The sequence below is a fragment of the Plectrocnemia conspersa genome, unplaced genomic scaffold (assembly GCF_051122295.1).
Source record: "Plectrocnemia conspersa isolate PC_06_02 unplaced genomic scaffold, ASM5112229v1 ptg000005l, whole genome shotgun sequence".
Taxonomy (NCBI): Eukaryota; Metazoa; Arthropoda; class Insecta; order Trichoptera; family Polycentropodidae; genus Plectrocnemia; species Plectrocnemia conspersa.
In genome coordinates, this window is record NW_028277169.1 from 2,949,703 (window position 1) to 2,976,821 (window position 27,119).

Sequence of the window (27,119 nt, forward strand, 5' to 3'; positions counted from 1 at the left end):
GCCGGTCCGTCGGTCTTTTCGGCAAAGATTAAAAGAGTTCGCTCGTCGATAAGAAAGTTTCGTAAAAGTTGCATCGGGTGCATCTCGGGAGTTCGGGGTCGATCGATGCGGGCGCATGTATCGGCCGGGCGGCGTAGGCGGCCGGTGCAGCGGCGGTGGGGAGGCGCGCGCCGCCATTCGTCGGGTCCGCGTGGGGCGGCAGTGTGCACGCGACCGCCGGACGAGACGGACCACGCGCGCGATCCTATGGTCGACTTCAACCGATCCCCGTTTCTCTCGTGCTTCGCAGATGTAGTCCGCATCAGCGGCGACGAATCCGCTCCGCAGGACCTCTCGCGGCCCACCATGCCTCCCGAGTCGCCTTCGACTTCCGCGGCATCGGCGGATCCTTCTTCGACCTCCGCATCCGTCGAAGACAAGCCTCCGCAGCAGTTCTGCCTGCGTTGGAACAACTACCAGTCCAACTTGACGGCAGTCTTCGACCAGCTCCTGCAGTCCGAGTCCTTCGTGGACGTCACGCTCGCTTGCGACGGCCACTCCATGAAGGCCCACAAGATGGTCCTCTCCGCCTGCAGTCCTTACTTCCGCACCCTGTTCTTCGAGAACCCTTGCCAACATCCGATCGTCATCATGCGCGATATTAAATGGGCCGAGCTCAAAGCGGCCGTGGAGTTCATGTACAAGGGCGAGATAAACGTGTCTCAGGACCAGATCGGTCCTCTTCTGCGCGTCGCCGAGTCCCTCAAGATCCGAGGACTCGCCGACGTGGGTGGAGACGCGGCCTCCGCCTCGGAGACCGCTCCTCCCGAGCCGCCCAAGAAGCCGAACGGCGACGGCGCTCCTCCGCCGCCCAAGGCTCGCAAACGCCACCATCCCGGTCCTCCGCCCCAGCAGTCCCCGGCTGTCCTGCCGTTGCCGCCCTTACCCGCCGTTCCTCCGCCGATGCTGCACGCCGACGACATGGAGATCAAGCCCGGCATCGCTGAGATGATTCGCGAAGAAGAGAGGGTGAGTAAACTTTTCTAAATTTTCAAATATCCCGCGCAACGCATGCGCTCTGACGGCCGGCCGAACGTCGCGCGACAGCCCGCTGAGCAAATTTACCCTTAAAATGCATTTTTCTAACTATATATGTATATATCGCGATGAAATAGTTATTTATATAAAAGCAATGCCATAAATTTAAAACATCGACACAAATAATTTAGGCCGCATTAATGCTACAGTTTCATATTATAGTTTTTTTACAAATCAAGTTAATTTTGCATATAATACTGCAAAAATAATGATTAAAAACTTGTATAGCTTGAAAAATCGTATTTTTCATAATAAACAGAAATTTAATATATATTATAAATAATTATCTAAAATCATGTTTTTAATGAAAATCATAATTGTTTAAAATATATCTTTTTGTTTTAACGCCAGTTTCATTTTGTAGTTTTTTTTAGCAAAATCATTATTTAATATAATTTAATGTATATTATAAATAATTATCTAAAAACATGTTTTTAATAAAATATATTTAAAGTGCATTAAATTAAGATTATTAGACAAAATCATATTTTATCTAATAATTTTAGATTTATATATTAAATAGATATCAACACTATTAATTTCGATCGCAGTGAAGTTTCATTTTATATTTTTTTTTTAAAATCACGTTAATTCGATACATGCGCATTTAATCTAATACTGCAAAAATAATAATATTTTACATGTTAAAAAATGGTTTTAATGCATATTATAAATAATTAGGGAAAAATATGTTTTTAATGCAATATATCCAAAGTGCTTCAAGTTGCGATTTTGTCAAAATCATATTTATATAATAATTTTAGATTCATTAAATCAGAAAAATATCAACACTAATAATTGCGATCGCAATGAAATCTTTGTGTTCATGCTATAGTTTTATTTTATATATTTTTTAGAAAATCGCGGTAATTTTATATATACGCGTTATATTCTAATATTGCAAAAATAATAAATAAACACTAGCTTGTTTAGCTGAAAAAATCATATTTTTTATAATAAAGAGCGATTTTAATACATATTATAAATACATATCGAAAAACATACTTTTAATGAAATATAACTAAAGCACTTCAAATTGCAATTTAAGACAAAATCATATGTTTTCCTAATTATTTTAGATTTATAAATTAAAAAATATCAACACAAATAATTGCGATCGCAATGAAATTTTGTGCTAATGTTATTAATTTATTTTATATTTTTTTTTATAATTTTATATATACGCATCTTAATCTGAAACTTGTGTAGCTTAAAAAATCATATTTTTTATTATAAAGAGCGATTTTAATACATATTATAAATAAGTACATAAAACCATATTTTTAATGAAATATATCGAAAGCACTCAAAATTAAGACTAAATCAAAATAGTTAATTGAAATCGCAATTTTAATGTTTTAGTTTAATATATAAAATATCGAAAAGCATTATTTAATAAAATCATATCATATATTATATTATAAAAAAACATACAATATAGCAATATACTTGTTTTTAATGCTTGATTTCCTAGTTTTTTTACAAATCATGTTAATTTTATATGTAAATACCCGTTTTACTCTACTCTAACAAAATCACGTTAATTATATAGCAATATAATTATTTAATATGTTTCTCTTTCTAATAATGCTAGTTTCTTTTAATAGTTTTTTTTTTATAAAATCACGCTAATTATATTATAACGCGTCTTAATCTAATAGTAAAAAAATAATAAATAAAATCTCGACTTATATAGCTTGAGAAATCTTATTTCACGATGTTAATATATATTGTAAGTAGTTGTTCAATTGCATATTTTAGCGCTTTTAACATTTAAAGCTTAATTTCTATATTGAAAGAATCAGAGTAGCTTATAAAACTGTTTCATAAACAACTCTAAATATGGACAATTTTTACGCAAACAATATAAATAAACATAGATCATGAATTATAGATGAAGGATCTGATTATATCATATCATAAAATACGTAGAAAAAAACATTCTTATTTTATTTTGTACCGTGTTTCCATTTATGATTCATAATTGACCCTTATTCGCAATATTGTGACACATGTAATGAATAACTTAATACTTAATAATGCAATTAATCACCGAGAGTTATTGTTTAGATCATAAACGAACTAAAAATGTTTCATTTTCAATTAATTTTATGAATCAATAACCATTATTAAATGTTACATTGAATATGTGTAATAATATTTATTTAATAAAAATACGTATTATGGATTCTGAGTATTGGCTTTCTTGTAATCCCTGGAATCGAGATATTTTATTATTTATTATCAGCTACTGACATTTATGTTTTATTCATCTGGAATTCTCTTATTAAACCAAAATGTTTCTATTTTTTGCCTTAAATAATTTTCAATAAGATTTTCATCGATTATTTTTGAATCACTGCCTTTATTTAAAAGCTAAATTTGTAATAGTAGTTCTTTACACATTTGATTTTTTCGGTCCTGAATTTTTTTATCAGTTGCAAAGCTTTTAATTCAACATACTTTATAGATTATATAATAAACTATCAACAATAACTCATGTCAATCTTAGGCAATTGAATTTTTCTTTCTATATATTTTATTTGTTTGAATTAAAAACAAATCAAATTTTGATTTAAAACTAGATTTTTCATGTTAAATTCTAAATCATATAATTAAAATAAATTTACGTATTTATGTATTAATATATTTATTCATATAAAAGTATATTGTTCATTACGTATTTGATGTTACAATTTACAGTGAGATCCTAATAATTGAGAATCACTGAAAATATTCATGATTCTATGTGTTAAAGCTGATAGTTTATTGTGAAAATCATTTAGTTAAAATTGAGGTATGCCATTTGATTTAACAAATCAATATCTTAGCATCTTTCTAATGTGATTTTTAAGATATAAAATGTGTAGAGGTATGAAATTAAGAGCATTAGATTTTTTCAAAATTATTTCAGCATATTGAAATTAATGTTTTAGATATTCTTATCGTCAGCCTCTTCTCAAAATATATATATTATGGTAAATAAATTAGGTGTTAAATTAAAAGTAATTGTAATAACAATAATTATAGGAAAAAAAAATTATGTATAAAAATAGGTTTTAATATATAATTTAGTATTTTAAATAATTAAGCTTAATATTAAATTATATAAAGTAGCTCATTCAAATAATTAAAAAAAGTATTATTAAATAAATTAAGAAAAATCTCATAAATTTTAACTGACAAGGTATAATTTGTGCATTATATTAACATATAATATAAGAAAAGTTAATTTAATGACTTGTTAATTTTAAATTCCACTATGAATTATTATTATTAGAAGAAAAAAGCTTTTAGCAGTTAAAAATATTTTTGCAAATAGTTAACTTCAAACCATTGCAAAAATAGAGATATTATAATTATATTTTGCTATATTTAAATTTAAAAAAATCTGTTTTTTTTATCCTATTTATATATTTTTGCCATTAATAGTTAAATCTCAAATGATTTTTTTTTATTTAAAATGCTTATAAATAAATTTGTGCTTAAATTTACTAATATAATAAATATCAAACCATATATTTTATAAAGCGTGAAATATGTCACTGTTATTTTTAGTCAAAACACATTAGTTACATTTTTAAAATAATTATTTAATTAAAAATAATTAGCAATAATTACATAAGAAGCTATATATTTATTTGATTGGAACTTTTATGCTTAAATTTTCTGATGTAATGAAAAACATCAAACTTCAATTTTATATGGCATGAAAAATATCGCTTTGTAATTTAATAATAATTTTAATTTAAATGACAAATTAAATATATAATATTGCAAGAAATATATATATGTAGTTAATTTATATTTCATCTATGTCTATTATTTATATTTATAGATATATAAATATATGTATTAGGATATGAAAAATATATTAGATTTATAGTTTATACTGCGCGCCGTCGGAAAACTTTCTATCGCAAGGTTTCTTGCCTTGCAATCAATATTTTAAAGTTTTTCCAAAGAGAATATCGTCGTTTTAAACCGCTAGATTAATTTTATAGTCGCCGTTTTTGCTTTGCTTTTAATTATACCTTAGTGTCACTCTATAGCTATATATTTATTCATGGAAATTTTGATCGGCATTCAGGTGAAATAGTCAACGTAGTTAATGTGGTTTTCGTTATTAATAATTTATCCCATGAAACAGTTGTAAGCCTTTTTTCTAAATAAGTAAACATACCATGAGATATCAGATATTAAAAAAAAAATTGAGAATACGTATTTAATCAATTTAATATATAAAAATGTGCAATATATTTATATTTTATACTATTTTTTAAGACAAAGGGAGTAAATGTACATAATTAATTGATGCAATTAGCTTTTGTATGTTAAATTTTTAACCATTTTTTGTAGTGATTATAAATTAAAAATTTCATAGTACAATATCACTATTTTTATCATTGGATATTAAATTACAAACTAGCGTTTTTATTGCATCTTGCAATACTTTTTATTCTCATAAATTCTCAGTTATTTGCATATGATTTTAATTTTATAGCGAAAAGGAATTATACATAAAATGCAAACATGCTAAAATGATTCGAAACTGCAAATTGAAAAAAAATCAATTCTTAAAAAAAATATTTTATTGTTTATTATAAATTTAATATATAAAATTCGTTTTATCATTAATATTTGTAACTGACAAACTTGCTTATATTTATAAATATAATTAAAATATTTTTAATTCAAAAAAATATCATCAGCAAATTTATAAAAATACATATAAATACCTGGTATATACACAATTTTACCTGAACTAGTAAGAGTATCTTTTTATTTAGATCACAGATGAGTCGAATTTATCGCATATTAATTATAAAAAAATAAAAGCTCTATAAAAGTATTATTGAGCTTAAAGCTTATTTAATATCTTCTTATAAATTATTGTTACCAGAATAATTTTTATTTCCTCAAATCGAGTAAGTGCAAACATACATAATTTATTGCAAAATAATATAATTTATCTTTAGTTTAATTAATATTAATAATAATAAAAAAATCAGGATTTTCTATATTTTTCGAATGTAAGTTTTAGCTATAGGTAAAAAAAATAACCAATAAAAACGTTCGTTGATTGTGCTTTCAATTATTTTTATAAACACGTAAAAAATGTTTATCTTACTTATAGCCAATTAAGAAAGGCCGCCGCCATCTTGGCAGGTCGGCCGCCATTTTTTTTGCGTGCGTTGAAATTTGCGACGTTCGATTGGCGTAGTACACGATTACGTTTTAACTAAAAATCGGGTAACTTTTAAGCACCGCTTTAAAAAATCTTCCTTAATTGCTCCAATGAACTAAATTCATTATATAAATATCAATAAAGAATACTCATTATTCAGAGTTGATTGAGGAAATGTTCAATTATTATACATAGATAAACGCTTATCTATAAATTTCGTTACTTGATAAATTTTAATTGAAAAATGTTTAAATAAACAATGATTATACACTTAGATAAGAAAATCATAAAAAAAATACTTTTCTGCGATTTTAAATATTAGAAAAAATATTTGTTAACGCAATTGTAAATAGATAATTATAAAATTACAATGGCGCGTTTAAAAGTAGTCTAAGAATTGGTTTTGATATTTCTTTAAATACTGAAATTTTAAATGCGCAACATAAAATCGATCTGATATTTTTAAGAAATTTATTTAAAAGTTAGATGTTTGTAATTACTTCACAGCTACAAAAATTAATTAGTGTGTCTAATTAAACCACATGTTTCTCGATCGTAGTTAAATCAGAACCATGCATTAGATGTTTGTAATCGTACTGTGCTAGGGAACAGCTATGAAAATCAATAAATCTCGACAAACCAATATAAAATTTAGTGGTCTGTTTTCGGTATAATCTGCAACATTTTTTATCAACTATCACAGCTGATAGATTTCATTAAGAAATCGATAAAATACCAAATCTAATGGATCAGAGATTGCACGATTGTTCCTCTAAAAGCTCTATTAAATTTCATAATGATAAAATTATGAAGATGTACATATACTCAAAGCTTTAAGTTGTCGTTATACTCAAAGGTCGCGGGCTTAAATCTCACTTACGTGAGGTAAAAATATTAATAAAGGTAAAATTAAATTGTATACGCAAAAATAAAGTAAATAAAGTAAAAATGAAAATTATATTTTAATATAATTTGCGAGCTCGCTTTCTGCGATTGAGTTTATTAGAAGTTTCTCAGAATATACTTTTCATTTCTGTTCCTCTGTGTGCGTACTTTATATTAAATAAATACATTTATTGTTTTTATTTTGTATGTATGTGTGTGCAATGTAAATACGCGTACATACAATGTAGATACACAATGAATAAAACGTTTAACCAATTTGCAAAAGACAAATAATCAAATGTTCCAAGTCGTATAATTCATATTGCGAACAAGGCTACGTTAAATATGATTTTATTAAACGGATGGCAAATCAAGATGTTATTGAAGCGAGGGTCGTTTGATATATAAATTTACAACGCTAACTAATATATACAATGCGTGTAAGTATATGTATCTATATATTTATATATATATATACATATATTTTGAAGCTTTTACTGTTACTGTTCCATTTAAAGATTTTAACACAAGTTTAGCTAGTTCAATTAAAAATTTTATTATTGTAATGATTGCAAATATTTTATTTCTGACATTATTTTTTACTGATTTGTATAGGTTGTTTTTTTATTGCACATTTAATATTATATTTTATGTTTATTTTATATTTTAAAGTAATCAGGTATATTAGGTAAAAAATATAAATTAAACGTAACAAAAAACTATGTAAGAAACGCATTTTTTACATATAAATATATTTCTTATTTAAATTGCTATAATTGCAAAAAAATTATGAAAATGCTAAGTAATAATTTTCACGTGAAATATCACTTTTTTAAATTAAAAAATAAAATTATAGTCTAGGGTTTGAAATTGATATTTTATAGCACATTCTATACTATAGTATATATGATGTATATTTTATTTGTGAAAGTATTTAGATATAGTAATAGGTATGATAAAATCGAATGGAACAAAAATATATATAAAACAACGCATTTTTTCACATATAAATATGTATATTGAATCTTTGTGGCAAAAAAATTCAAGTAAAATAAGAAACATCAATACCAATCTATTGTTGTGTAGTGATTTTTGAATCACTTTTTTAAATTAAAAATTAAATTATAGTCTAGAGTTTAAAAATAGTATTTTGTAGCACATTCTATACTATAGCATCTATAGTATATATTATGTATATTTTATTTGTGAAAATAATTATATATAATAGGTTAAAGCTTTTAATGATCAAATCGAATGAAACAAAAATATATATAAAACAATGCATTTATTTTGAATCTTCGTGGCAAAAAAATCAATTTTAATTCAAGCTAAGTAGTTTACACGAGTAGATTAAGAATTGCTATAATTGTAAAAAAATATCAAGCAATTATTTAGTAGTGATTTTTCCATAAAATATCACATTTCTAAATTAAAAACTATATATATAATCCATAGTTTAAATCTAATATTTTATAGTATATATATAGTATATATTAGTATTATTAATAAAATCAAATATAACAAAAAAAATCTTTATTATACAACCCCTTTTATAGTATTTTGAATCTTTTTGGCAAAAAATATTGTCTATAAAATCAAGTTAAATTCTAGTAAAATAGTATACATTATTAATCAATAAAATAGCAAAAGCAATTTTCACACAATTTTATTTTATTTTAATTATATATATATATATATATATATATATATATATATATATATATATATATATATATATATATATATATATATATATATATATATATATTATTTTAATCTAGAGCACAAAAGTAATAAGTTATAGCACATAATATTGTATTATACAAATTCTATTTTAGCATTTAAAAAAATATATATATTTAAGTGTAACTTTCAACAATAAAAAACATTTAACTGTTAGCCTTAGAAGTCAACTGTTATATGCCATTTAATAGAGTAATATCATCACGATACATGAATCTTAAGTATATCTATCAAATTGTGTAATATGTAGTGCAATTAAACGCATACTGGTAACTTAAAGCAAGCATATTGCGTTTTAGAAGCAAACTACGATGATCATAAACTGTCACAAGGTCCTTAAAAGCAATGGATAAAGTGCACTCAAATTCAAATTACCTTTAACGACACTTAAGGTCTCGTAATGGCAATCATTTATCAAATTTACGTTAACAACTAGATCCTTATTGATGCACCAGGAGCACTTGCAACTTTGTAGAATATAGATTGCGAATACTTTTACATAACATATTACTTACACGCAATAATCTTAAATAATAACATTTAAGAAAATCATAATATAAAAGTCAAATTACTATTTAAACGTTTGATTACATAGATACAAAATAATTTGGTTTTAATTTGTTGATAATTTTATATTTTTCAGTGCAAATCAATAATTAGGAAAGCACAATGTTAGAAGCTTTCAGTGTAACTGTTGTACAGTTATCATCGGAAGACTAAATTAGAGGTGGATTTAGATGAAATTTGGCTCATTTCTGTTGAGATTGTTTGTCAGTCATTTATTTGATATATCTACATTGGTTTTAAACGTAATATTGTGTTCACAAATAGCGCGCTGATCCTAAAATTCCCGCTGAATGACAAATCCTCTTTACTTGTTAGCACACACGTGAGAGAGAATTATTCTGTGTTAGCACTGCTAACCGGTGTTCTATACGTTCATTTCTGGTTATATTAGCCTAATTTGCTTCGAAAAAAAATACCACGAAGTCTTGTTAATGCTATGGTAAATAATTCCGGCACATTGTGCGTATTAGGCGATCGCGGATATTGCGTTATTTTTAGAGCAAACTTAAAAGTTAAACTAAAAATAAGGCGAATATAAGTTCGTTCTAAATTAGTTCTTTTCTTTTTTTCTCTTGTCAGTAAAAGTTTTCCATGCTGATTTTTCTCAGTGGAATATTCAGTAGTATTTCAATTCCCATCATAGATCTGTCAAAAAACAGTTGAGTAAACGTGGATGTAGATACGAATGTACTGTTCATATAGATTTAATATTTATTGATAGATATTTAATTTAATAACAAGACTTAAAAATGATCTTGGAAAAGCTCAGGTTTAACCAATTATTCGTTTGAAAGATAATCTGTGTTGAAAGATAAAATTCTAAAAATTGAGAGATTGTGTTATTGATAGTCAGATTCTTAATAATGTCGAGTGAATGTGCATATGCAAATAAGGATGTGGATTAAGAAGAGCCGTTAATGCGGTTTTGACTTGTGAATGAAAAAAGTATGCAGGATTTTTTCAAATTAAATTATATTTAAAAAATTAATGTAGTCGAGTGAACATGTATATGCAAATAAAGATGTGGATTAGGAAGAACCGTTCATGCAGATTTAAGATGTAAGTGAAAAGTGTATGATTGAAAGCTTTTTAAATTTAATTATAATTAAAAAACATATTTAATAGACATTGAATTTATTAGTAAAATTCGGAATAGCTCCTTTGAGTACTGAGTTAATTTTACATATTTTTCCAAAATTATTTATTTATTATTATTATTATATATTGCATTTATAGTATGTTATAGAAAAATTCAGTGATTCTCAACTTTTTTATGCAATGATTTATTTTACTACTTTTTTGTATCAGTATGTTTTAATACTTTATTTTAACATCTTTATTTATATCAAATCAGAGGCTCTCAATTTTTTTTAAATTAAAATTTTTTTTTTATGTTAATTTATTTGGATCGTAATAATATAAATATTATATTAATATAATGTTTTTTTTATATTTTATTTCTTCAGTTATATACATATGTATATGTGTAACCACTCCAAGGGTTAAAAAAAATTATTAGTTGAACTTAGAAATACATATTATTTTTTTGTACTATTTCAAAATATAATATGCATTGAAAGATATTACTTTAAAAAGTTACTAATAGTGCGATGTGAATATTTTAATATGTGAATAAGGATGTGGATTAAAAATAACTGTTCGTACCGATTTGATATGTGTGTAGAAAAAATGTGAAGGAAAGCTTTAGGATATTTACTTTATTCGTAAAATTCTTTTTTACGAGCATTGTTTTTTAAATAAACTCTGCTTTAGTTAGTGATTAAGCTACTGATAGTGCAAGTGAATATGTGCATATAAGGATGTTGATTAGTAGGAACCGTTCGTGCGGATTTAAGATGTAAGTGAAAAATAATATGAAGGATAATAGCTTACCAAATTTAATTATAGTTAAAAAAATATATTAATAAGACATTTACTTTACTAGTAAATTTAGATATGGTTATCATATAAATTTGGTTATAGAGAAGCATTTATAGGGAAATATTGTTGAATTTGCATATGCAAATTAGATTAAGAAGAATCGTTAATAAAACTTTTCTGGAACAGATGCTTACATTATTAGAGCTTAATTATTATTTGTAAATTATTTGAAGATCCTCATGTAATCTTACTATAAAAATATATCGAATTTGTAAATGTAATGCATTAAAATAACAAAATTAAAAACAGATATCCTATTGAATGGCAGAAAACATTTTTTTATTATTTTTAAATTTTTTTTTAATAAAATATTTTTTAAACGTATTTAAAACGCGTCTATCTATTATTGATTTAAAATATCTTTGTATATGATAGTTTTAATATGTAGTATCAACCAGATTTCGATATAGCGAAATCAAAGTAAAGAACGAAAAATTAGCACCGATCCTGACCGCGCACTTGTTGGCCGTTTCTTGCCCTTAACCACCTTACTTACAACTTAGTCGCTAATCTTTTAATTTTTTTTATATGAATAAAAAATATCTTATATAGTTAATGCATTGTATTGAAAGCTCTAGTTCAGAACCCGTTTGATGTGTGAAGCGTAACGGCACGTGTGAAGTTACACCTCACTTTTTTTCTTTAAAACTGTGTCAGCGACTCGATTATTTTCCATGCTCCCTTCTTTCCGCCCTAGCGTATGTTTCGCATTGCACTATATAATATAAAATTCCACGATTAAAAATATCCGACCGGTAATTAAATATTTAATCGACCGTTGTGGTCCCATAATAATAAGCGGGTAAGGCTTGGAGCTGTTCGCTGACAGAGTGCATTAGGGCATTTAATTGTAACCGTCATGCGGACCTCTCGATTGTGGTCATACAAAAACATTTTGCACTCGCAGCCATGCATATTTAACTTCACCACTTTGTAACTATATATACGCTTTTTATTTTGAGAAACTTTGCGAGCCGAATTTCCTTGCGAGATTTTTTTTAGTGAGTATTTATTACAATCAATTTCATACTGATGAGATATAAAAAATATTAGTCTAATGAAATTTTTCTCCAAAGAGCATATATTTTAATCATTGAATAATCGAAATGCAAATTAAACTAGCTCTGATATTTTTTACTCCTTTAAAAATTAGCTAATTGATGTAGGTGTGTGTAAAACTTTAAAGTCAATCACCCTCGGCCATAAAACTTTTCCTGAGGCAGGGAATAGAAAATCAATATATGTGTGCATACAATGTAACTAGCTGAAAATCGATTTGCTACTTGTCTGTCCGTGTGTTTTGTCAGAGCAAAAAAGTATTTAATAATTTTAGTGTTGTAGTACTGACGGTCGCGTGCTCCAATTAACGGGGCTTTGCTGTACTACGCGTGTGTGCACACGAACACGCTGATAAATCAGTTGTTCGCGGAATTAAGATAAAACCAAACATGCTTTCGTTTATTCAAATTAATATTTGAGAACAAACAGTATCGTATGTAATAAATAAATAGTGTCCTTTATCTGTATCAAAATCAATATACTAGATAGAAAGATTGGTTCAGAATTAAGTGAAAGAGTTGTTAAGCTTTATTTACAAATTAAAACATATTAAAAAAAAAAGTTAAAAATACCCCTAATTATTTAGTTCGATCTTAAATATATTTTTTAATATATGTATAGTATAGATAATTATCTGTAATACGCGAATTAACGCGCTTTGCAAAACATGATTAAAACGATCCGGGCTTCAATTTGTGAGTGGTGCAGAAATTGTTTCTCGTGTCAATCAATCTAAAGAGGAAAAGGATGATTCACCCCACGGTACTGACTTCTGGCGGCACTTTATTGATGTGCATCAACCAATGAATATATAATACTAACTAAATTTATACTATTAAACGTGTATTTACTGTCCGACTCGAAATATTCGAGTTTGAAGTAGATTGCAATTCTGTTTGTATTTCAGCAGCAGTTTTGAATCTATATTATTTATGATATTTATTCTACGGTCTTCTCGAGCAGACGTCATATGCTTCCGACCACCCAAGAATTCCTGTTTCGCGATATTTTTTATTAAATTTTCGAATAGCAGAACCACTAAACCCCGCTCTTTCCTTTTTCTTTGAGATATGATATTATTTTAGATCTTACCGTGATCCACATTTGTTTAGATCTCTCCTCTGAAAAGGCTTTACAAGTTCTATATCTTGTATATTACTACCACAGATGCACTTGATCATAAAAAAATAAAATGGAACAAGTTTTAAGGAAAGAATACATTTTAATAATAGAATTTGGGCCTATGTAACTTTCAATTGGCCACAGCTGTATGTCAAAATATATTTTTTTTTTTACTGAAACAAATACATTTAGCTCATTATTAATTTATCTGCTTCTTTAATAATAACGTCAGGTCCGACAATTCTAGCTGAAGTAGCAAAATTCGATATATGGAATTTGGGCAAACAATGGGTTGATATACGATTATACAATATCTTAAGATATTTATATGAATTTATTACGTACAGGCGGTCCTCGACTTTCGCACATAATTGGTTCCTGAAAATGTGTGCGAATGTTGAATGTTCGAAAATAGAGAGAAATAAAAAAATTGAAATTGTGTGTATTTTAAAATATTTATTTATCAAGTAAATATAATATGTTTAGAGGCGTTTAAGAGACATGTTTAAGTGGGGTTTGCGGGTCATTTCTTCATATAGTATTTTATAACATGCTATGTCTTTATTGATCGCCCTACGCACTTGAGATATGCGTTCTCCATTGGGATCACAATCTTCCATAATATTTAAAAAATTGTCAAGATGCGTGTAGGCTTCATTAATATTTTTCATTGTTAAAGAGTTTTCCAAAATAAACCTGTCTCATCTACATTAAATATTCGGCTAAAGGAATATTCTCCATCTTCAATAATTTTGGATAATTAGGAAATAAATTCTTTTGCAGCATCTTTATCCGCATCAGCCGATTCTCCAGTAAATTTAATATTATGAAAAAAAAACCTCATTTTAAAATTGTAAAACCAACCGTTACTTGCCTGAAAAACCGTGTTAAAATTTATTTTTTAATCTATCTTTCCAATCTTTGTGCAAACTAAGAACTTTTGCTTGAATAATTGAAATACTCAGAGGGACATCTTTTTGATGTTGGTCATCGATCTATGATGACAAAGATTTTTCCGTTTTTTTTTAGAAACATATTTTTTTTATTTTTTCGATTAAATTAAGACCATCGTGGCCTAACAGGTTACCCCAATGCGCCACGATGGTCGAAAGCAAATTATAAATTTATAAAACATAAAAAACGTATATATATAAATAAATATAACAATACTTAAACATAACAAAAAAAATTATAAAATATTAAAATTAAAAGATATAAACCGGATCAGATCCTCGTAGCTAACATTAAATAAATCAATTTTCAATGCCAGCGTATTAAGGAGCCGTATGGCCACAGCTATAGGCGAGTCGGCAAGTGCGGATGTCCTAGCCCTAACTGCCATCAAAAGAGGTCTCGATCGTGATTCTCGAAAATGTTCTGGAACCCAAAACTGGAATTCCTCGAGAATAGCTGGATTGTCGACAGCACCTTTTAGTAGTTTGAAAAAATGCTTAGCGACATACAGCTTTCTGCGAGAATTCAGCGAATCATATCCCAACGCTCCTAAAAGAAAGGCGCTGGGATATAAGAACGGATAATAACCAAATGTCCTTTTGTAAAGGTATCTTAAATACCTTTTTTGAATATTTTCTACTAAAAGGGAATGTTTGGCTATTCGGGGATTCCAAATTATAGATCCCGATTCAAGAATGCTACGAACTAAGGTGTCATAGAGGATGCGAATAACTGACGGATCGTCAAAGTGAAAGGCATTCCTCATAACAAAGCCGAGCATCTTGGAAGATTTATCACAGACGTCGTGTATGTGTAGAGAGAACCTCCATTTGCTCTCGAAAGTGATTCCGAGATCTTTAATGGAAGTTTCTCTAGTCAAAATGTTACCACCGAGATGGTAGAAATAAGCTGATGGCGAACGGGATCGAGAAAATGACACAGTATGGCACTTTCCGACACTAAAGGGCAGACGGTTAACGGAAGCCCATCTCCACAGAGAGTCTAAATCACTTTGTAGAGAGAAGGAGTCCGCAACAGATCGAATGCATTTATATAATTTTAAATCATCTGCGTACAGAAGAAAACTTGAATTTTTAATTGCTGTATTTATGTCATTAATAAATAACACAAAAAGCAGAGGTCCCAGATTGGATCCTTGAGGAACCCCCGAAGGGGTAAAATATTCTTTTGACAATCGGCCACCATAGGTTACAAACTGTCTACGATTGCTTAAATAACTCGAATCTATCTTTAAAGATTGTGGAAATATATCTTTAATTTCCAAAATTTTGAACGTATTCCTTAATTATATTTTTATTTTGCAAAATTGAACATATCGTAGAACTGTTTGTATCATACGAACGTCCGATTGAAGCAAAAGATTCACCGCTTTCAGAACGTCTAATAATTTCCATCTTTGTCTCGAATCGTGTGAGGTTTATGAGTCCTTGATTTCTTTTTGTTCGTTTCTCACTCATGTTTATAGTTTTTTTTTTAAAATAAAAATTTAAAAAAATATGTTTTTTTTTTTAAATTTAATTTTTAATTTAAAAACGTTCGAAAGTCGAGGGCCGCCTGTATATTTGTTCAGCATGTTCTTCAGATGCTTCTTCTATATCATGTTCATTTGAATCATGTATTAAAATCTTCAACCGTTGCTTTCGAGACGAGGCGATCGATTTGAATGTTGTTTTTGTTTTAAAATATATTTAGTACTTAACGTACATACATACGTACACGTAAATAAATAAATACGGGCGTATTTAACATGTGCACGTACGGCCGTAGAGTCGGACCTCCCACGATCACATGCACAGCGCATAATGAACTTGAAACAAGTTAGGGTGTTGCATTTCGACAAAGAACTAATGAGCCGGCGTACAAATCACGAAACGAAAGTATTATGGTGGCCATTGAGACCTACAAAGGGTATGTACATACATTGTATACTACGCCGAGTCATGTCTAGAACGAAAGGAAGAAAAGGCCATTTCTTAACGGCGCATGCATAACAATTTTGTTTATAAACTCCGGTCGTCGCGGTCTTTTTTATTATATTTTTTTCTTAGTAACGCGCACATTTTCCTTCTACAAATCGGCTCACCTCAACGAAACGATATATGTTTACATATATTGAAAAAATACAGCGTGGGCTACTTTTAAATGCAAAATTTTTTTACAGTTTCAGCACATAAATGCATATTTTATCTATTCGTATATGTTATGAATTTTTCCATCCATCGTAAACTGCTCAAATACGCGTTTTTAGTAACAAGCGTTACGTTGCTTTTTTGCGATATTATAAAATCAAACTGGTTTTATTCAAAGTTAGATACTTTTTGAAAACGGTCATCCGTTAATTCTGACTTAACATTGTAGTTTTATGGAAATGTCTTTTAACATTGGTGCTGCCAAATACAAATATAAATCATTTAATCGATCATATTCATCACTTGAGAGATACTTAAATGGGAATAGTAGAGAGCTATACAATATATAGTACGCTTAGCAAACGTATAATGGTGTTCGTTTTGCGTTGTTTTTCGATTTACCTGCGGTGTCAATTTGCGGGTAGGATTTGCCCGGTTCTAGCCCTTAACCCATTTCCGAACACGAATTTATTAATAGGTTCTCGCTTTAATCAGCGGTGTGGTGTTGATTGATTATTGCGAACGGAATGGACACGACCCATTTTTTATCGCTCGGTGTATTAATTAGCGCAGTGTCGTCCGCCAGGAATTTTTTTATTTATAAAAAAATACTCTTCATTGCTCTTAAGAGTCATTTATCCGAAGAGAATCTAGATTAGATTAGATTAGAATCATTTATGAATCATTTGTGTTTCGTAAATAATATTTTTTTTTTATTTGTCATAATTTTAGTAACATGCAATTTAATATTAGGTGTTTTAAGAATCCAGATAATAATCAATGTCGGGTATCATGTTTTTAATTAAAACCACCGTAACCTAACAGGCTGTCACAATGCGTCATGATGGCTAAAAAACAGTACATAGTATTATGTTAATTAACTAAAAAATATAAAATATTTAAATTAAATTATATGAACAAGACCAGCTCCTCGTAATTGACATTAAACATATCAATGTGCAATGCCAGCGTATTAATGAGCTGGATTGTGACAGTCATAGGCGATTAAATGACATTAGAAAAGGACGCGATCATGTTATTCGAAGAGGTTCCGAAACTAAAAGCACGAATTCGCAGAGAATAGTCAATTTTTCGAAGCACCTTTCGGTTGCTAGAATAAATGCTTAGCAACGTACAACGTACAAGAAAACTGCGAATCGTATCTAAACGATCCTAAAAAAAAGGCGCTGCGATATTAACCAAATATCCTCTTATAAACGTATCTTAAGAACAGTTTTACGATTAAGAGGGAGTATTTAATTATTCGAGAATTCCAAATTATAGATCCAGATTCTAAAATGATGCGAATTAAAGTGTCATAAAGGATGCGAATAACTGAAACGCGTTCCATATAACAAAATCAAACATATTGGAAGATTCATCGCAGACGTCATTTACGCGTAGAGAGAATCTACAATTGTTAATCTAATATCAAAATGATAAAAACAACAACAATAAATTCCGCGCGATTAAAAATATGCTGTGTGAATTATAATGGTGAACATTATTTAAATAATATTTACAAGTATATAGGGAAATATTTTTTTTTGTCATTGCATTCTTGGGTGTTTTTTTTTCTGGTAGTGGTTCCAACATCTGGAACGGGTACAGAGTATACCCTAAATAAATTATCTATAAATAATAGATAAAAAACCTAATTTTTCCGATTAAATAAATTGGACTGCAGTGGATTCAATCAGAAAAAAGCTGAATTTTTATTTTTCATAATTTTTATTTCCTAATACGTTAAAGGGGCATGGCGTTTATTTTTTGTTTAATATAATAAAAAAGCATTAAAAATATTTTTTTGTATTTTTAAATACAATTAAATGTGTACAGTGTAATGTACAAAAAGTCTGTGAAAATAAATCGAAAGTGGGTAACAAGCAAAAAAGTTACTATACATTATAATGTACACTGGGTCTAAGGAGGTTAATACACACTAGTTAATGTTTTCGCGCTAGCTGTTTTTGTTAAAAAGTTAGTGTTCTATTGTATTATGTCGAAAGTTAAAGGCGCTTTTCTTTGTAAATGCAAGTGGCACAACTCCATATTTTTTGTAGGTTAGTAATGAGTGGTCCTTACAATGCAATGACAAATGAAATAGTTCATTATTTGAGCTTGTAATATGATCATCTTTTTTGGTTGAAATTAAATCAGACATGATACCAATTATATCTCATTAATTAAATTTTACATGTACACTGACTGTACATCACCGTAGTGCGCTCATTTTTATGTTCCTACAAATAAAAAGTATATTTTGTTCATACAGATAAACAAATCAAACAAATGTCGATCACGGTAAAATCTAAAATATTAGCGTATCTCGAAGAAAATGTTTCAATTCTAGAGATAGCGCGAAAAGTGGGGTTTAGTGGTACTGTTATTCGAAAATTTATTAAAAAACATCGCGAAACAGGAATTCTAGAGCGGGTGCAAGGGGGTGGTCGGAAGCACATGACGTCTGCTCAAGAAGACCGTACAATAAATATCTTTAAAATATCGATTCAAAACTGCTGCTGAAATACAGACAGAACTGCAATTGCAAGACAGTGAATAAACGTTTGGTTGAAGCTGGATTTAAAGCGCGAAACCTAGAAAAAAAAACGCTATTTACTGAGAAAATTGCCTTAAATGGGCAAAAGCTCATTGCCATTGGATCGTCGAAGATTGGAGAAGAGTGGCTTTCTCCGACGAATCCAAATTTAATATGTTTGGTGCAGATGGTAAGTGACAGAGTTGATCTCTTATGCATTAATCGATTCATCAAGCACTCATCCTATGTGATGATCTGGGGGTGCATTGGATTCAAAAATACATAAATTGGTTGTGTAAAACTACTGCTATAATATCAATACCCACACTATTAATTTTATAAGGGGTTACGATCAGAATAAAATTTTAGGTCAGTTCTATAAATTGTCGGAAACAAAGCCTAAAAGCGACCGTAATCATTAATGCATCTGCTAAATGTAATGCGAGATTGAGGTCCAGCTGTATGTAACACAATGCACGTGGAACGGGAACAAATTGCAAAACCGGTTGAGAACCGGTCAAGGTTAACTGCGAATTATCGCATATTAATCCTGTCAATACAAATTATTATTGCTAAATATAATATTAAAAAAATATAAATATAAATAAAAAATAAATGTTAATACAAATTATTATTGCTAAATTCAATATTTAAAAAAAATAGTATAAATAATCAATATTTAAAAAATTTAATAATAAAAAAAAAATAGAAATATAAATAAAAAAATAAATGTTAATACAAATTATTATTGCTAAATTCAATATTTAAAAAAAATAGTATAAATAATCAATATTTAAAAAAATTAATAATAAAAAAAAATAGAAATATAAATAAAAAAATAAATGTTAATACAAATTATTATTGCTAAATTCAATATTTAAAAAAAATAGTATAAATATTCAATATTTAAAAAAATAGTATTAATAATCTATTTAATTTTAGAATAAATTGACAATTTAAAAAAAAAAGTTTGGTGTGTGAATGTGAATTTCAATATTAATTATCTAAAAAATCTAAATTAAAACTATGGAGGAATATTATTTTTTGATAAATGAAATTTTACATTTTAAAATGCATTGTTGAATATGGGTCCGTAGAGGCGAATGATTGCTCACCCCTGATGAAGAAAGTCGCGCTAGGTTCTATGTTATGTAAATCGAGAGTAAAAATGCTCTCGTTGAAGTGCGACTATAACTGCACAGTAAAAGATTGGCAAATCGCCAGCATATGTCTAACATATGTAATACAATTTCATCCATGTATGCGCGTTCTCAGGTACACTTACTACAAAGTTAGTAGCTGATCTTACGTAACAGGTGAAGGCATCAAAACAAGTAGTATAGAATGCCACTGCATGCATGTATGTATGTATATTTTATATACATATATAATGTTTTTGAAAGTATTATTATTTTATATCGTTAAAGCAGGCGCATTATGGATCTTTCATTGCGCATTATAATCAATTATTAGTGCAATACAAAAAAAATCTGAGATTTCTACTTTTGAATGAAAATATTCTTCGGAAAGTTAAGCTTTATGTTCGTATTTATGTATTCATGTTTACACACGTAGAAATGCGGTCGATAATCGGTATTTCCGCCATATAAATATATAATTAAAAGGTTCATAATTTTCGTTTTCGTCAGCTGAAAGTCGATATTTCCTTTTTGCCCTCAGCGAGCGGGGTGAAGAAATTACTGTTTTTATTGATTATCGCCATTAAGTATTAACACTGCTGTTATAATTGATTAATTCATTAAGAAACCGATGTTCCCTTCAGCTTTATATATTATGCATTCTATATTCGGTTAATACAACCGCACTAAAGATCGACAGCGTAGCAAGAAAGTTATCGATTTGATTGAGTCATGTTGGAAAAAATTAACACGTGTTATTAGAATGCAATTTTAAATATAATTAAAACTGTTCATGTGACTAATGTTTCTGCATTGTACTATAATATCACGTCTGAGTATACAATCATCGTATCTTGTTTTGATATGAATAATAATTTATGAGCTTATAAAAGATTTAAATAAAAATATAAGAACGAATATTATAAATACATTCAGTCATAAAGATATAGCCGCAAAATTATGTATTATAAAATATATTATAGATAAGATAAGAGAAGTTAAATATTATAACAAATAAGCAAAATTTTCCGACAAAAGCGGCTTTTATTGTATGAGTAATTTATGACGCTGTTTGTGGCGCATTTAAAAGTAGCCACAGCTAGATATTATTTAAAACTTTACTTACAGTGTCTAATATTTATTTTTTCCAGTTACCTGGGTATCTATTAATTTGTTCTTACTTTTATTTATTTATTTTTTAGGGCAAAAAAAAGTAAGAATTTTTTTTTTGTTTCTTATTAAATTAGCTAGCACTTTTTTTTTTTAAATATTTTTGTTATCTTATTAATGTTTTTAACTAATGGGTTAAAATTATAGTTCTATACGATACTAACAATTGAATTTTCAATCTTTAAAACCAAGCAGTTAAGAGCGTTAATTATTCTGAAAGTTTCAAAATGGCTTGTATGGGGGTCCGATCGAACTGATACATCGCTTGTTTTGAAGCAAAAAACTATTTTTTTTATATTTTATTCGGATGTAGTTTAGGCTTTTAAACGTTTCATGTGTAGCGTTCTTTTCGTTAAAATTTAAACCTATTGAGTTACAAGTGTTTAAATTTTTATAGTCGCCATTTTGCAAAAAATTGACACATTGGATTTTGCTAACGAGCATACACAGGATGCTGAAGAATTCTATACTGTCACAAAAATTGCAATTTAAATATGTATAAATAAGCTCACACTGACCTTAACTATATTGCAAATCTTATGAGCGTATGTATGGTGGGTCGATCGACTCATAACACTAAACGTGTTTTGAAAAAAAAAACTTTTTTTTTCTAATTTTTAATTTTTTTAAACGGTATCGTAAGTATATTAGAAAGCTCTATTTCCTTTCAAAAATTCAAGTCAATATCTTAAATAGGAACTAAATACGAGCGTTAACTATATGCAGAGTCGCATAAAAGCTCGTTCGGGCTCCCGGTCAATATACCGTAAGACTCGGTATTTATTAAAAATTGTTTTTAAATGCAAATTAAGTTTCTAAACACTTTTCGCATACGACATTTTTCAGTAGGATTTCATTTTGCAAAGTTATGACACTTTAAATTTTTACATTAGCCGCCATTTTGAAAAAAAAATTTATATATTTTTTAATACATAACGTATAGGGGGTGCACAGTAGTTCTATACGATACTAAAAATTTAATTTTTAATCTTTAAAACCAAGCAGTTAAGAGCGTTGACTCTTCTGAAAGTCTTAAAATGGCTCGTATGGGGGTCCGATCGAACTGATTTATTAATTTGTAGTACAAATTTTTTATATATATTTTTATATTTTATTTTTTACATTTATTTTAGCTGTTTTTAAGCAATTTTATTATATTTTTTGAAAATTGAGAAAATTTTAAATTATTACCATATACTCAATACTTAGCCATAATAAGTTCAAGATCATATTATTTTATAATCGAGCATGAAATGTAATTAAAAATGATTTTAAATTTTTTTTAATTTTCTGAAACTATGGATTTTTCAGTTTTTTAATATTGAGCATATTTTTCATTATATTTTTTATATATTAAACAAATATAATATAACTTCAAAACTCTGGTTTTAAGTGAGTTCAGAATATATTATGTATCATAGTTAATTTAAATTAATTGTGAATTAAACATGTAAATATCAGTGATAGAAAACAGTGGATTTTGCATATTTTTAAATCAAAATTTAACGATGGAAAAAATAAGAGCCTTTTAAAAATTGAGTTGCGTCAAAATTACCATATCTTTTTACTGTGTATTTATAAACAGACATTTGCAAAAAAGATAAGAATATAATTATAACCATAAAATTGTGGAATAAAAATGTATACAACAAAAAAGGCCATAACATTAAAATACTTAAAAAATAAATTAAGCTATCCTATATTATATATACTATATAAGTTAAAAGATATATTTAATATACGTTAAAAAATGTATACCTGTGAATGTGCTATCGATCATTGAATGTAATTTAAATGATTTGATTGAGCAATGTGGTGACACATTGAAGCAGATCTTAACTTTGTAACAGAAATCTTGCATCGGTCTTGTAAAAGGAAATTCTGAACGTTTAAACGATTTTAAAGGGTCACGGTCGATCGGGAAGCGAGACTCGAGGGAGTCGAACTTAAAAATAGCTACATAACATTGACCTCCAGCAGTTCGTACTCAAGGAGTGACTCGTTTAAAAGAAACCCTTTAGAATTAAATTTTCTACCACAGAGTATTTTATGGAGGCGGTAGAGCGCGCTCGTAAAAAGGTGTAGCAATAAAATTTACACATGGTACGTTATTCAAAACAGCGCGAAAGCTTGCACGTTTGCAAAGTTACTAATATGTTTTAAGAAAGCAAATGTTTCCATTGTTACCTTCCGAGAGATTCTTGACAGCATCATAAATAAGCGAAAACCATGAAAATTTTATTACCACGCTCCGAACACGTTTCGATAATTTCACAACGGTCAGGTAATATGGCGCCCCTTTCTTAATTAATTATTGTTTTGCGTTGTATGTACCTTTGTGTGAAATTCAATTGAAGTTAGAAACTGCTTTCTAACTAGTCGAACGATTACAATAAAATTTTTAGGCTCTTGTTCTTTTTGAAAAGCAATTTTGCACCTCATAAATATACTCATATTTTATGTGGGTTTGCAAAAATACTCAATGAATCTGATTCGCAAAAGTCATTCATACACATGGTACTAATTTCAGTGTCAGAATAACCAACAGACTGCCAAGGCATTCGTAGGTATGTCCAACGAGCGACCCCAGTTGGGCCATGCAATTTTAATAAGAAGGTGTTTCCCCTCGGGGGTTCAGTTTGAAGGCGCATGCCCTTTTAAAGAAGGGTGTGAAAAACAAAAATGCACAATGGCGTAGACTCATCGCGTATCTTAATCTAATTGATTAATGAAATCGTTAATAGTATATTTTTATAAATCTTTCGTAATGAATATCATGATCTAGAATTTTGGCATCTATCTCAAATCTTTAGTAATTAGCATTATTTATTAAAGTAATGTGATTGTATTTTTTTTTTTAGAAGATAGCGTGCCTTGGTAAAATTTATTTATCAAAGTATCAAAGGCGGTAAAGTCAAAGATATATTTAAAAAAAAATACTTTGCTATTAAATTGGCTATTGATGTTACACACAGTGTGCTCAACTGTTCTCACCAAAAGCCTGAGAGATCATACCCAACTTTATTTATTCACTATCTGTAAATAGATTTATTTTATTAATTAATAAATATGCTTCTTGTGAACTGAGTTTAGTTACAAATTTATTTTGCCAATAAAAAATACGTTTTAAATTTTCAAGTCCACTCCACTTTTCTTTTCTATCTTTGACAATGACAAAAAAAATATCTACGTAATATAAAATGAAAATGAAATATCGCGAAAAGCGTTACATGTGATACTAAAGATGCTGTCGAATTATAGCTGCGTAAAGTCACAGTGGAATGCGAAGCAATAGGAGCACCACATGCGGTCATATCTCTCAGCTCCTCAATTCAACGCTTTTCCGTTCTATTATAGCGCATATTTTATTAAATTTAGTGCAGAGTTTTAAAATCTAAAATTTATTCTTAGCTCGCGGGCTGTAGTTTGGAACCAATATTTTTTACAAAATCCAATATTTCATATCAAATCATGCGGAATTGTCTCATATTCGATCACCAAAGGGTTGCGAAAGATTTCGGTCTTGTACTTTTGCCCCAGGACAGCGTGTGGCTGTGTGTTTTTATGAAATATTTGGGGTGGGCCGATGGTCGTGGGGGTTGCGTTCTTAAAGTCGGTTGGGCGCCCCAAGCGCAAAGGTGGAGTCAAATGTAATGAAAAATATCGAATTTGATGCTCAAAGTTGAAGCGTACGCGATTTTAATCCCCAAGCTAAACATCTTTCTCATCAAATATTGAAATATTCAACGTTTGATGAGTGAAATATACAACAGCGCAATCACATTCATATAAGACTATATTTTTAAAAATCAAAATGCACTATAGCACATAATCAATGAATTTTTATTAATAATGTTTTTATATTTTTTTTCAGGTGAGTGTCATTTATATTATTTTACAACTACTCTAGAACTATCTTTCACCTGAAAATCGTAAGTAGTCTATGTTTATTTATATGGCTATTTTATTAAAAAAACATTTTTACCTATCACATTTGCGCTTTTATTACAAAATTATGTATTGCTTGAACTTTTTTGTATATCAATAAGCACATTGCATAAAAAAACATTTTTTTTAATAGAATGCAACACAAATGTTACGTCTAGATTCAATATCAGATTTTTAAATATTTTTGCATTATGGATTTTTTCACTCGACGTTTCGCTAAAAATGTTATTCGGCATCTCCAAATTAGCACCTTATTTATATGTATATTTATAATAATAAAAACTGTTTTATGACAGAGATTGAAAATAAATATGCATTGCTTATGAAAAATTATTTATGGCAAAAATATGTAAATATGTAGTTTATTATTGTTAATTAATTATAAATTTATATTAAAGCTTACAATTGATAAATGTCACTAGCTTAATTTTATTTTTAATTATTCATATGCGAGAGTAGAAAAACTTTAGCTGTAATGCTCAAAAATAATTATAATTAAATCATATTTATATCTCACATATTGGATTTGAACTCATGTCTTTCAAGTATTTGTATCTCGTATATTGTACCTCAATCTACAGATCGAAAATATTTATAGTGATGTAGAAGACACATTAAATCTTGGATTATTTTATATTGCATTCATATTCAATTTTGTGATGAAGGAGAATCATTAAATCTTTATTCAAGATTATATCGAACGGATATACACGTCCACGGGGAAATTGGCGTATATTTATTTTACGTTTTAAAACATCCGCAGACTACTTGCTATAATATCTATATTTAGTCACTAGGGTGCATATGGTAATTAAACCCATATCTTTCGGGTATCACTACTTTGCATTTGTAAACATATTTAAGATTTATTGTGCCTTACGACTGACATTTATTCAATACCACATCGTGCGGATATACACGTCCGCGGGGAAATCAGTACATATATTTATATTTTACGTTTTTAAGCATCTACAGCTTATTTGCTATAATATCTATATTTAAACACTAGGGTGTTTATTCGGGTATTAATCACTAATTATATGTATTTGTAAAGTATCGCTTTTTTAAAAATTATTTAAGATTTATTGTGTCTTATGACTTATATTTATTCAATATCACATCGCGCGGATATACACGTCCGCAAGGAAATTAGTTCACATATATTTTACGCCTTAAAACATCCACAGATTATTTACATGAAAAAACTGAATTTATAAATTCGCACATTCGAGTAATTAATTAAATTCTGTTTCAGTTGCAATAAATTTCCACACGGTTCTTAAATATGTCTCAATGTGTACTTGAAAAAATTACATTTTTTAGTTGCATAACTTACCAGTGGTTCTTTAAAAAATATTTTTCCTTATCGTATATGAAATTATCAATGTAGAAGTGTGTCCACGCGTGGGACACAGCCTGTGGCTCTAGGTATATAGAGACATCCAGTATATGTATGTATGTATAGTATATATGTATGTACATAGCTGTGAACCTCGTGCACGCTACCTGTTGATCGCACACGAAAATAAAACTTCCTTTGGGACTTTGCCTATTATTTTCGCTCGGATAGGCAGAAAGATTTTTTTATTGTACCATTTTATCGTTCACCACTCCAACGTCGATGCTTAATGGAGCTG

At 28.8% G+C, this 27,119-nt stretch overlaps 1 protein-coding gene across 1 annotated transcript in view; it reads left to right on the forward strand.

The window, feature by feature from the left end:
* The first annotated feature begins 200 nt into the window (after positions 1–200).
* The window catches only part of LOC148234676 (protein bric-a-brac 1-like), a 257,669-nt gene continuing 230,750 nt past the window's right edge, over positions 201–27,119 (forward strand). Inside the window, exon 1 of the mRNA XM_088185659.1 lies at positions 201–1,008. Within this exon, the coding sequence (XP_088041785.1) occupies positions 247–1,008 (762 nt within the window). The 5' untranslated portion in view covers positions 201–246. The remainder of the gene's footprint in view (positions 1,009–27,119) is intronic.